The sequence below is a fragment of the Phyllopteryx taeniolatus genome, chromosome 11, assembly GCF_024500385.1.
Source record: "Phyllopteryx taeniolatus isolate TA_2022b chromosome 11, UOR_Ptae_1.2, whole genome shotgun sequence".
Taxonomy (NCBI): domain Eukaryota; kingdom Metazoa; phylum Chordata; class Actinopteri; order Syngnathiformes; family Syngnathidae; genus Phyllopteryx; species Phyllopteryx taeniolatus.
This window is the reverse complement of record NC_084512.1, coordinates 17903212-17916587: the sequence shown is the minus strand read 5'-3', so window position 1 is coordinate 17916587 and position 13376 is coordinate 17903212. Positions and strand designations below refer to the sequence as shown.

Below are 13376 nucleotides of genomic sequence, written 5' to 3'. Positions count from 1 at the left end.
AACAAGAAATACAACCTTATCACACAGTGTGTCATTTCATCCACAAGTTCCCATGCAAAGGAACGTACCGCCTGAGGGGGGGTTGTTGTCAAGCGATGTAATGTGGTTCTAAAGCTGACATAAAAGCCCATTATGTTGCTGACCTATGTACATTGATATGCCACACATGCAGTATATGGTGTCCTGTCATTTACTTGTTATACATGTGTAAATCATTCACACTCTGGCAGAAAAATGGTTCTTGGAACAAAACCTCACCTCGGCAACAAGGTCACGGGGGAAATACAATCCCGTGACACACAAAGCAAAGTTTTACCTGCCAGTGATCGCTGGGAAAGATGACAATAGTGCGGTGTTGACGTGACGACCGCCATAACCACGCAGGGAGAACAAAGCAGACCAGCAGTGTCCTAAGATCACCCCCCTGCTTTTGTCACTAGTGTCTCTTTGAAAGTCCACAAAGCTTTTCTTTCTCTTTTTGTACTTGCTCCCATTCGGCCGGACGCCATGGCCTATCATCAACTCGAAAATGACAGTAGGTGGAAACGCTAGCTTCCATTACACAAGGTATAAATACTGTAATCTATCAGCCTTGTCAATCAGGATGATTGATTATGGTGTCAGGGAGGAGAGTGACACATTAGAAAAGTTTGGTTAACAATGCTTGCAGCCGGAGTGGGGCGGCTGCCACCCAGCCCAGTGATTAATGTGTTGTCAGCCTGTAATCCCACACCCACGCCTAATGAGGCAAGAATTTATCATTTCGGCAGAGTGGCAGATGTCAGGGAGAAAGGAATCCAAGTGGCTGGAAACAATATCTTTTTTTTCTCACTTTCTAGCCAGTGTTTGACATGTGTGACAAGCTCAAAAAACCACAAAGACGGCCTGTGGAAGCACAAACTTTCGCGGAGGGACTTTGTGATGGACACTATGAGAGTTGCTGAAAGAAGACTCCAACACCATTAACGACCAGCAGACAACAACTGGTGTAATGGATTCAATTTAAACTCTTCCGATGTAACAAGGCAGTGGGAAATATATGTTATTAAGTATTTAAGTAATTAGGCTCAAGGAAGTTTGGTGCAAGTTTGGGTGCAACAAAAAGGGTCATGGCATCATACAGAAAACAACAAACATGAAATTGGATATCCTTGGTACGGAATCTGGCCTCTTTCATATGTGAATAGTGACGAAATTATTTACCCAAACAAAACACCCACGGTAAATCAAACTATGGCGAAAGATAGAGCCATACATTTTTAAATATTGTCTAAATATGGTACATAAGAGCAGTATAAACCAAATACAGCAGACAGTGGAGTAACACTGAAGGTATCTGCATTTAAACCTACGGTCCAGGCAAACTTATCGTTGGATAGTCTTTAATAATTGTTTCTGAATGTGAACGGTTGTTCGTGTGCATTGTGATTGACTGGCTCGCCCAAAGTCAGCTGGCATAGGCTCCAACTCACATGCGACCCTGCTGAGGATAAAGGGATATAGAAAATGGATAGATTGATGGATGGATGTTTCCTTCGGTGCTGTCGCTCCCCGCCATTCACACGTATAGCTGTTAACATGTAATTTGGATTTGTGCGCATAGGGGTTGTTATAGTTGTTCAAGAAACTATAAACATAGTGATTTGGGATTTGGGTCACTTTAAACTACATGCAACTAGACGGTGAAACAAATGGATAAAGGCAGTAAATTGGAATTGGGCAGATTTGTGCTGCTATCAAATGACATGCAAACCAAGCCCATACTAAATTTAGGTGTTTGGTAAGTCAACAGTGCAATTTATTTACACCATCATTATGTCAAGAAGGGACAACCCTGATCTATTGCCAGTTGCTTCAGATTGTGGTCACTTTCTGACATATTGGACAGCTGTGACAGCTGACCGAATGAACAACGCCAATGGGGAGAGCAAACTACAGTTTCAATAAGTGTGCTAGAGTGAAAGTAAGCAAGTTTATTAACTGCTAAATAGCAGAAGCATCTGCATTCCATAAACAACAACAAGAGCTTTACTTGAATTATCTGATAAGAATCTAAAGCAAAGCTGCTAAGGGAGGGTGTTCATGACAGTCAAGTTCAAAGTAGAGCGAGCGCTGAGCTGATTAACGTCAACATCATCAGAGAAGATGGAAACTGATGGAAAGTTCAGTTTAATGTTTAGGAAAGTGGCGAAGGAGAGGCGCAAACACTAACGCCAGCTGTCTTTCATTAGACAAGCAGCATCTTCCTGTCACCAAGGAGACCATCGGGGTGGATTAGCTTTGATGGGGCTGATAGGCTAACACATTGGGGCGCTGTGGAATTTAATAGCTAAAAGCATCAATCGGTTAGGGTGGAATTGAAGAGATGTCAAATTGCAGGCACAGCACAGAGATGGTGTTGTTCTGCAGTGGAACACAACCATTAGAAGTACTACAGGGGAGTACAGTTGTTGGGTTGGGAAAAATCCTCACACCTTGAGAGCAATTTACCATGCGTTAATGCTACTATAGCTCCAAGAGCTCCTTTAAAAAAAAAATACAACCCCAAATTCCAATGAAGTTGGGACTTTGTGTTAAACATAAATAAAAACAGAATACAATAATTTGCAAATCATGTTCGACCTATATTTAATTGAATACACTACAAAGATATTTAATGTTCAAACTGATAAACTTTATTGTTTTTAGCAAATAATCATTAACCTAGAATTTTATGGCTGGAACACAAGCGAACAAAGCTGGGACAGGGTCATGTTTACCACTGTGTTACATCACCTTTTCTTTTAACAACATTCTTTGTAAACGTTTGGGAACTGAGGACACTAATTTTTGAAGCTTTGTTGGTGGAATTCTTTCGCATTTTTGCTTGATGTACAGCTTCAGCTGTTCAACAGTTCGGGGGCTCTGTTGTCATATTTTACGCTTCATAATGCGCCACAGATTTTCAATGGGAGACAGGTCTGGACTTCACGCAGGCAAGTCTAGTACCCGCACTCTTGTACTACGAAGCCACACTGTTGTAACACATGCAGAATGTGGTTTGGCATTGTCTTGCTGAAATAAGCAGGGGTCCATGAAAAAGACGTTGCTTGGACGGCAGCATATGTTTCTCCAAAACCTGTATGTACCTTTCAGGATTAATGCCTTCACAGATGTGTAAATTACCCATGCCTTTGGCACTAACACAGGCCCATACCATCACAGATGCTGGCTTTTGAACTTTGCGTCCACAACAGTCCAGATGGTTCTTTTCCTCTTTGGCCTGAGGACACGACGTCCACAATTTCCAAAAACAAATTGAAATGCGGACTCGTCGGACCACAGAACACTTTTCCACTTTGCATCAGTCCATCTTAGATGAGTTCGGGCCCAGAGAAGCCGGCGGCGTTTCTGGGTGTTATTGATAAATGGCTTTTGCTTTGCATAGTAGAGTTTCAAGTTGCACTTACGGATGTAGCGCCGAACTGTATTTACTGACATTGGTTTTCTGAAGTGTTCCTGAGCCCATGTGGTGATATCCTTTACACATTGATGTCGTTTTTTTGATGCAGTGCTGCCTGGGGGATCGAAGGTCACGGGCATTCATTGTTGGTTTTCGGCCTTGCCGCTTACATGCAGTGATTTCTCCAGATTCTCTGGACCTTTTGATGATACTATGGACCGTAGATGAAGAAATCCCTAAATTCCTTGCAATTGTACGTTGAGGAACATTGTCCTTAAACTGTTCGACTATTTTCTCACGCACTTGTTCACAAAGAGGTGAACCTCGCCCCATCTTTGCTTGTGAATGACTGAGCAATTCAGGGAAGCTCCTTTTATACCGAATCATGGCACCCACCTGTTCCCAAGTAGCCTGTTCACCTGTGGGATGTTGCAAACAGGTGTTTGATGAGCATTCCTCAACTTCCTCAGTCTTTTTTGTCACCTGTCCCAGCTTTTTTGGAATGTGTTGCAGCCATAAAATTCCAAGTTAATGATTATTTGCTCAAAACAATAAAGTTTATAAGTATGAACATTAAATATATTGTCTTTGTAGTGTATTCAATTAAACATAGGTTGAACATGATTTGCAAATCATTGTATTCTGTTTTTATTTATGTTTAACACAACTTCCCAACTTCATTGGAATTGGGGCTGTAGATACAGTAGATGTTCCTTCATTCCTCAGTGAATAATGCCTATGTCTGAATGACATACAGTAATTCAGGATCATTCAAAAAAAAAAAAAATCACTGTTTGTTTAAATAATATTGTGGTGCCTTGACATATGAGTTTAATAGGGTCCGGGACCACACTCAAGACACTCAAATCATCTTTCCTCATTAAAATGAATGGAAATGCCATTAATCAACCCCCTCCCCCCACACCCACACCCACATCCACACCTTTGAGGGTTTTTTTGGTATGTTTTTGCATAATGTATGCACAATTTAAATTCGGGTTAAAATGTTATGTTTCCTAAGAAAAAAAAAAAAAAAAAAGGCAAAGACAATGCCTTTAACCAATATTTTTCATAAAAATAAAACGACCACAGCTGCAGCCTTTTTTCTAAGGTCTGCTCTCTTCATGTTTACTTACTGTTTTGATTTGTAGTTTCTCGTTCCTAGTTCCTAACCAAGTTTAGGCAGCAAACTAATGGGACCTGATTTAGCAGTGGTCTTTATTGGTTGTTTCCAAGTAGAAAACATTATTTTGTCCCATTTACCGGCATTACCAGAAAACTAGCAACCCTTTATTGCTCAGTGACTGTTTTTCTCAATGTCTTTATGTCTCAAAAGTGTCTGTTGTCGTAGTAGAGCGGCTCTAATTACCGGAGACAAATTCCTTGTGTGTTTTTTGGACATACTTGGCAAATAAAGATGATGTTGATTCTGATTCTGATAATATTCGACTGATCAACTTCTATGCTCAATAAAATTCTCAATGATCAAAAATGTCTATTTATTTTTAAATAGCAGTGGTCCCTCAGCAAATGCTGCTGCTTTTACTTGTGTGTTCACTTCCAGTCAACTGTTTTCTTGAACTTTTCTTTGACGTCAGCAAAAATTCTCCCTGCGGAGAGAAAATTAAGCAAAGGATTTCCCAATCCCAACTTTAAACAGATATAACAACTTAACTAACCTTACATTTTTTTATATTACAAAAATAAATCATGTCATGAAAAGATTTTGGGATGGCTATTAAAAGTTTGAAAATGGGCCTGTTTCATAATTACTGGACAACCTTGGCCTGTTTTCAGACAAGCTTTCGAGTGGACCACAACACACAAGAGACATCACAACAGCAGATACTTCACCACAGAGGCGTTTCCTCTCGAAAGTGGATGTCAGCAGAAGGGGAGGAAAATCACTTAATGCAATGCAGCCACTTCAACGTCTCCTCAAAGTCCTTCGGAAGGCTTGTTTGTTTTTCTGTTTCGAGCCGAGCCAAAAAGAAATAGTTCATCTATCATTTTCGCTGGCGAGAGTTGCTCGTGACACGCGGGGTCGTGCACCCCCGCATCCGCACTCTTTGAAGAGAAGCCATAAATCAATCTCGGAGCTATTACTTAAAATTAATTGTGCTTTAAAAAGTTTTACTGAGTGTTTATCGTATGTGTGCGTGGATGATTTATGTGGGCGGCGTGAGTCACTCTCTCTAATTGCCGTTGTTTTCCCTGCTTGTGGCCCCTCTGTGACCTCCTGACGTGATGGTCCAAACATTGGCTTTATGAGAGAAGTTATGAAACAATTGCAACCCACACCCCACCACACACACACACGCATGCATGCACACAAGCGTGAAAATAACCTGAAAGATTGAATACTGCAACAACTAGCTTGGACTTATCAAACTGAAGTATCCTACAAACATGTCCAAGAAATTGCTTGTGAATATTCTCATCCAGGTCATTGTACTCTTAGGGCACTGAATCGATTGCAACTGGACTGTTCTCATTGTCTTAGAAGACCTCAGTGCATATTAAAAGACTAGCTAGGACAGTGCTTGTCCAGGCGAGCGGAGAGTATAAGCATTTATACACAAATGTGCAGGATGTGCTGCTATGAAAGGTGATGTCATTAGCAGATAACATTATGAAACTAGACTAACTTTCTGGAGAAATTGCGTGTGAATGCTGAAATGCTGAATGAAATCCATCCATCCATATTCCGTATCGCTTATCCTTACTAGGGTCGCGGACGTGCTGGAGCACGTCTTCGGGCGAGAGGCGGGGTCCACCCTGAACTGGTCGCCAGCCAATCACAGGGCACATATAAACAAACAACCATTTGCACTCACATTCACATCTATGTGCAATTTAGAGTCTTCAATTAACCTACAATGCATGTTTTTGGGATGTGGGAGGAAACCGAGTACCTGGAGAAAACCCACGCAGCCACGGGGAGAACAAACAAACTCCGCACAGGCGAGGCTGGGATTTGAACCCCGGTCCTCAGAACTGTGAGGCAGATGTGCTAACCAGTGGTCCACGTGCCGCTTCCATTTTTAACCAATTGTTTAAAAGTCACGTTAAAAATAAGAATGTACTACAACTGAATAAAATCCATAAAGATTATATTACAAAATTCTGACAAATAACTTCAATAAAACCAATAACAACAAAAATAAATATTGAAATTGCAACATAACCACTGTTTAACTTAAACATTAGCATATTTTACATTTGAATAGATTAAATCAAAAATAATAAATACAAATTCAAATTTTAAAATTGCAAAATAACAAAGTTCAATTCAGTTCTTTATTTGCTGTACGTCTTGACCCCTGAGGGGGATTGTGGTCCACCCAATGAGAGACACCCTTGTAGTAACAAAGAAAGGAGAAGTCACGATCAAATATTGTTATTTGTTATTATTTGAAGAATACATGCCAGGGAGTATTGTGATATTGCCTGTTTGCATGTGGTTAGACAGCGTTTGTGTGCCGATTCATTGATTGATAAGTGCAGCGAGTTCAATACTAATTTCGTTAGCTCGTCAATGGTGTTTTTCAGTCATTGTGTGTTCGCTGTGAGCTTAGAGCCAGCTATTTTTGTGAAAACAAAATACAAATAAATGAAATCTGTGATGTATTTGAACACTCAATAGGTGTATGGTAACATTCACTACTCCTTCCTACTATGTTAGCACCTTATCATGCTGTTGTTGTCATCACGTGGGCGCTGCATGCCATCCGGGCGCTGGAGCAGAGTATGGAATCGACTGCTTGTATAACAGTGGTAAAATCTGCGATTTTAGATGCAGTCTGTCACTGATGCTGTAGTGGTACATTTTCCTGACTTTGGTGCAGGCAGTGTAGGTTCAGTTCCCACTCAGTGACGGTGTGAATGTGAGTGCGAATGGTTGTCTGTCTCTATATGTGCCCTGCGACTGACTGGCGATCAGTTCAGGGTATAGTCCGCCTTTCGCTCGAAGTCAGCTGAGATAGGCTCGATCGCCCTGCAACTCTGAACAGGATAAGCAGTATTGAGAATGGACTCCTTTTTTTTGCTGACATCAGACTGATTTCCGATCTCAAAGACTGGATTGGGACACCCCTAATTATTATTTCTACTTTTCTTTTTCTTTTTTGTACAAGAAACTGTTTTCCATGCTGTGATTTCTACCGGGAAACTGATTTAACTTTGCTCTTTGCTGGCTGCTTCCAAGTCGTAAGAATTATTTTGCTCCCATTGTTTCGAGATCTTGAGATGGTATAACGTAATTATTGATAGAAATAGTTAATGATCAATTCAAGTTACTTATCAGTTCCTTATCCAACTCTTGACTTCGTTTTTTACTTCTAAAATAGCCTGTTTCGGTAGGAAAATATTTACAGCAAATATTTTTTTTTTTTGCTGTCTTAGTGTTTACTTTGTGTTTTGATTTCTACTGCAGCCCTTTTAGGGAGCAAACTAATGGGCCCAGATTTAACATGGCCCTTTGCTGTTTTTTTTCCCAAGAAGTAAGATTAATTTTGCCTACATTTCCTGAAAATGTTGAGAATATACAAGGTAACATTATTAACAGAAACCTTACTAACGTAAGTGAAAGTACAGCTCTGTCCTTTCTCAATCTACCATGCACATCCTGGTTGAGAATGTCAAAAAAGGACAGTAACAAATCAGGCGTCTTTAAAGAGTCACCAAGGCGGACAACTAAAGCCAGAGAGCAAATAAACTGGCCTCTATGGCAATTCATTGAGTTACACTGTATTTCCTGAGAAGCATATTGTGTCTCTGAGGACACATTTGTTCAGTAAAATGATTTAGCAAAGGCACCAAAGGCACATTCACAAAGCACTACATTACACGCTGTTTGTTATGTTTGAGAACTTTGGAGAAGTCGTAACTCTCAAGTGGCAGAGCTGAACGTGGAAACTACATTTTACTGCAATTTTTGAAAAGGGAAGTCATGCAGCCAACCAATGGCAAAAGGCCTTCTCGTTTTTCCCCCCACTGCATTGCAAATAACCCACAATCATGTATACCATAATGCACAATTATGAGTCTACAACCGAGCAGTCAGTCGTAAATTTGGACGGATTTCCTTTCGTTCAAACTTAATATGGGCTGCTGTCTGCTGTAAAACAAGTTAGCGTCTACAGAGGAGAGGGGGAAGAGAAATGAAAAGATCCACTTTGAGGACTTTCCTGGCTCTGTCAATGTCGATTCCCGTGAAGAAGCGTTACCCTGTGTGCGCCGTGCCTCGTGGGACCCGGGAGCTGGCTCAAACCACCCGCAAAGTCTGTTTTACATTATACGCAGAAGAAGGATGTCAGGAGGAAAAATGTGTGTTCATGCTAAGAAATCCAGTCGGGGAAAATTGAAGTGACGTCCGAGGAGAGTTTTAAACGCCCTGACGTCGTCCCCAAGTTGTCTATGACCTATTTTACTAACAGTGAAACATTAGGCCAGGAGTCAATGTTCTCGTTGAGTATGCCGTGCGCTATTTTTTCAAGTGGTGTTTTTTTTTAGTCGATAGTGAAAGCAGAATGTGCAGTCTGTGTTTGAACAGACATGGCTGGTCGCAAGAGAGCGCGCCCCGGGTGAAGTGAGGTTGGAGGAACCAAGCCAAAAATCACCACACGTATTTTCCGAAAGCAGAGTCCAAAGGGCCCTATGTGGTTTATCGCCATGACCTCTAAGGCCGCATCGGGAATTATCACATTATGGCATTCCAACACGCCCAATTTCCCAAAATACAGCTCAAGGCTTTTCCAGCCTGAGTCAGCTTAATGTTGTGGCTTTTGGAGAACACTTCAATTGTCCTCTATTGATCTTTCTTTGTTTACTTCGAGCATCATGTATTTATTATTATTATTTTTTTACCTCTCTGTTAATTATTTGTCTGTCATTTCCACTCAAGAGATGAAATATAACATAACCAGACATGATTTAAAGCATGTTTTGAAGAACGACATCTCAAAAACTTGATGGAAATATCAATTATCTTTTCAATGATCCTGCCAAATGTTTTATGGCTAGCTTCAGTTGGTGATAAAATGTTAACATCCTTAAAATAGGCACGGTTCACCCATTTTCCAAAAGATCCGGCCAGATATACTGTCATTGATGATCTGTGAGAACTCAAATCCCTAACAAAAAAAAAACCTAAAACTTGTAGCTGGTCTGTTATTTACTGTGTGGGAAATGGAAATAATTACCAGGGTAGCCTGCTCATTAGTTCCCGAGGGCAAAAACTGAATTAAAATTAAAAGAATTACAACGTTTGCGTCACATTTCTGTTCCACCGCAAATACAGTACATGTACTCTAGATGTAAAAATTATGCTTTGACAACCAGAGCTGCTTTACCAGTAACATGTGGTACCGCTCAATGCCACATGCCATAGTGTTATGTGGAAAAGGAAGAGAAGTTCAACCTCTGGCCACAATCCACTATGGTATGATTCATCGGACCTTTCAAAAATTCTGTAATGACTTACTGAAAGCATTGAAAAATAGGCCTCTTCAAATGACTAGGTTTTCAACCTGCTGACTTGTGTGTGTTGTTATGGTTTTAGTTTATACAATAGTTAGTTTATACAATATTAGGTACACTTGCAAAATTGAATACATTTAAAACATACATTGTTGTTGTATAATGCAGTGGTTTAGAACTACGATGCATTGTCGTGAGAGATGCTTTTAATATTTTAGGTTACCAAACAATGAGGAGTAGATCTCAGTATCATCCACAATGAAAAACTAACTCACTCACTCACTCACTCACTCACTAAACACACAGCCACCCCACCAAACAATACATTACTTAACCAACCAACTGACAAACCAATTACACAAACAACCGCACCACCAACCAATTAACTAACTAATCAGATCATCACCTAAACAAGGGACCCCTCAACTGATCAACCGAACAACAACTAGACAACCAATCTCAACCAACTTACAACCAAACAAACAACTTATCAAGATAAAACAGCCAACAAAGTATTCAACCACATAACTAACCCACAAAAATAAGACCAAACCAACTAGCTACAAACCTAGTCACCAAATAACCAACCAATCCAACCACATAACTAACCAAATGCCCAAACCAACCACCAGCTAATCAACCAAACAACCAACCAAACAAAATAGCCAACTAACTAACTAACTCACCAAACAATCTAAGAAACCAACAAAATAGTCAAGTATCTAATCAACAAAATAAACAACTAAGGAACAAATAACAAAATAACCATCAACCAACTCCAACCATTCACCAACAAACCAATCAGATAACAACCAATAAACCAAATAACTAACCAATTACCCAAACAACCAACTGACCAACAATCAAACTACACACAACCTCTTTGCTTGGATGCTCTTTTATTACATGTAGAAAGAATTCTGTGCAATTGTAGCTGCGTATAAGATCCCAGAGAAAAAACAGAATCAGAATCATATACTGTAGTTATCTACTGTAAACACACCTTCATTCAAATTGTGAAATGCATGGCAACTCACAAGCAGACAAGTGTGTAGCTACATGAGGCAATTAGAAGCCCCTAAGACGAGGATGAGACGGTACTTGTTTACAAGTAAACAACCAAGTGCCATCCATTCCTCCCTACATGGACAAACCTTTTAAGTCACATCAGTGCTGCTGGTGTATTTCTCTCTCTCAACACTTGCACCGCTTAACGCTAGCCGGACAGCTAATTATGATCCTCTGTAACGAGGCAAATTGCACACACGGTGTAACGGCTATGAGAAGCATCCTGCTTTAAGAGGCGCAAAAGCAAACAAGTAGCTAATTATGCTCTCCTGCTCGCTCGCTGTTAATTGGTCGCCTGCACCGTTGGCGAGCTCACAAATCACGCCGATGATGTGGACAATGAGAGCTGGGAGGTACTCATGGCTCATCGAGTCTGCGAAAAGTTGACACATCACATCTCATCTAGCTCAAGACAAATGGTACGGAAAGGCTGCGCCTACGTCCCTCGGCCCAGACGGGGAGCGTGTCCGCACGCTTGGCGTAGACTCAGCTAATGAGGAATAGTGAGAACACGGTTTAAGAAATATATAAATATAAGAAGTGGGAGTGCAGCAGGAAGCCGATGCGTCAAAGCTGTAACCTTTTACTTTGCATAAGGAATAAATAATTATATACAGCTTGTTCAAAGACGCCAAGACACAAAGACACACACGTCATGTCAGCTAGAATCAGTAATTATCTCTGCTTTCGTCTCCCAGCCAAACATTTCTCCCGTGCTGACAAGCTATGTAAATAAAATCTCATAAAGCGACTACAGCCTGCCAAAATCACTGTAGAGGTCCCTGGTTTCTTTTTATATAAAGTGGATGAACACTGTTTTCATTCCACTTTCTTCCATCTAGCAAACACGCCACACAGAGGTTAAATTATTTCTGTGTTTCATGAGATATCAAGAGGGAAACGTAGCGATGCCAAAACACGACACTCTCCCTGCTGACTGCCTGAAAGAAAAATATTTCCCTTCCCCGTGCACTTTTAAACCTCGTGCTTCTGATTCGCCTACCACGGATCCATTTTTTACCTCCCGGGCTCCCAGACAGAGCCCCTGAGACCTTAAGACGACAAAGCGCAGCTAAATATTTCATGACCTCACAATTACATGCGATCAAATCAAGGCGAGGCATGATCATTCGCACTGCATTATCAAAGAGGCAGAAGAGGGCAAGCAAAAACGAAAGAGGGGGTTTGAAGTCAGTTTTATCCCCGGCTGTAATTAGTCTGTGTGGCCCAAAACAAGAGTGGGAGGTTGAGGGGGGGGAAACGGGATAATTAAGCGATGGTGAGCGGCGTGTACGTGAGCTGTCACTCCAATCGCCAGCCATGTCACGCTCGCCGACACAAGCACGACCGGACAGCCGCCCGTCGTCTTTGATCTGGGCTCATGCATACGGAATCAGGTCAGCCTGTGGTCACACTCAGTTACACATACACACACTGCACACTCAGATACACACTCTCTAAGTGGGGGCACAGGAAGAGGACCTCTCTAATCGGACACTGACAGTCAAGTGTTTAGGGAAGAAGAAAGAAGATTTCAAAACAATGGAGAAGAAAGGGAATGTAAAGTGAAGCAAAAAAAAAAAAAAACAACAAACAGGAAATGATCAGAACTTACGGTGTCAGAATTGGGCTTGACCACCTTCATGAACGCTCCTCTCGCTTGGGCCTCCATCACTTCTTTTCTGGTAACTTTCCTGGTGTCAAGAAACTTCAGTTGCGGCAGCTTATGCAGAACAAAATACCTGTGAGGCGGTAAGGGGGGAAAAAAAACAAACAATTAGTCCTAAACTGTGTTGCCTCAAACAACCTGGCCCCATGAGAATTTTGTAGCAAATACTATCACCAAAAGTAAACCAAAAACATAGAAAGTCCTGCAATAATCTTTGTAACAAACATGATGGCCATGCTTTATTGAAAATACTACATTTTCTTTGTTAAGGGGTTAAAAGAAATTGTAAATAGTCTGTTTTCAGTATTATTATATTTATCCTGAAAATGAATAGAATTAACTTGTTTGACTTACATATTTCAGGTATATTATTTTACTTTACTAAAAAGAAAAGTGTTTTGGGCAAAACATAAATATTCAATGTTTTCACCATTATTAATTTTACATTATTATTATTATTATGTTTGATTTGTGATGGTGGTAAAAAATTGAAAATCTAGGAAAAACAAATATACGTGTGTGTGTGTGTATATATATATATATATATATATATATATATATATATATATATATATATATATATATATATATATATAAAATGTTTAAAATATAGTGTATATTTAAATTATACTTTAAGCAACATATGTATACCAATTAAAAGAAGGAGCGAAGCTGAAAAGCGAAGCTCTCAATTTACCGGTCGATTTACGTTCCTAC

General features: G+C 40.4%; 1 protein-coding gene across 1 annotated transcript in view; it reads right to left on the bottom strand.

Annotated features, from left to right (window-relative positions):
* The window catches only part of lrmda (leucine rich melanocyte differentiation associated), a 305490-nt gene that overhangs the window by 82476 nt on the left and 209638 nt on the right, over positions 1 to 13376 (bottom strand). The window contains exon 5 of the mRNA XM_061790519.1: positions 12606 to 12732. Within this exon, the coding sequence (XP_061646503.1) occupies positions 12606 to 12732 (127 nt within the window). The remainder of the gene's footprint in view (positions 1 to 12605; positions 12733 to 13376) is intronic.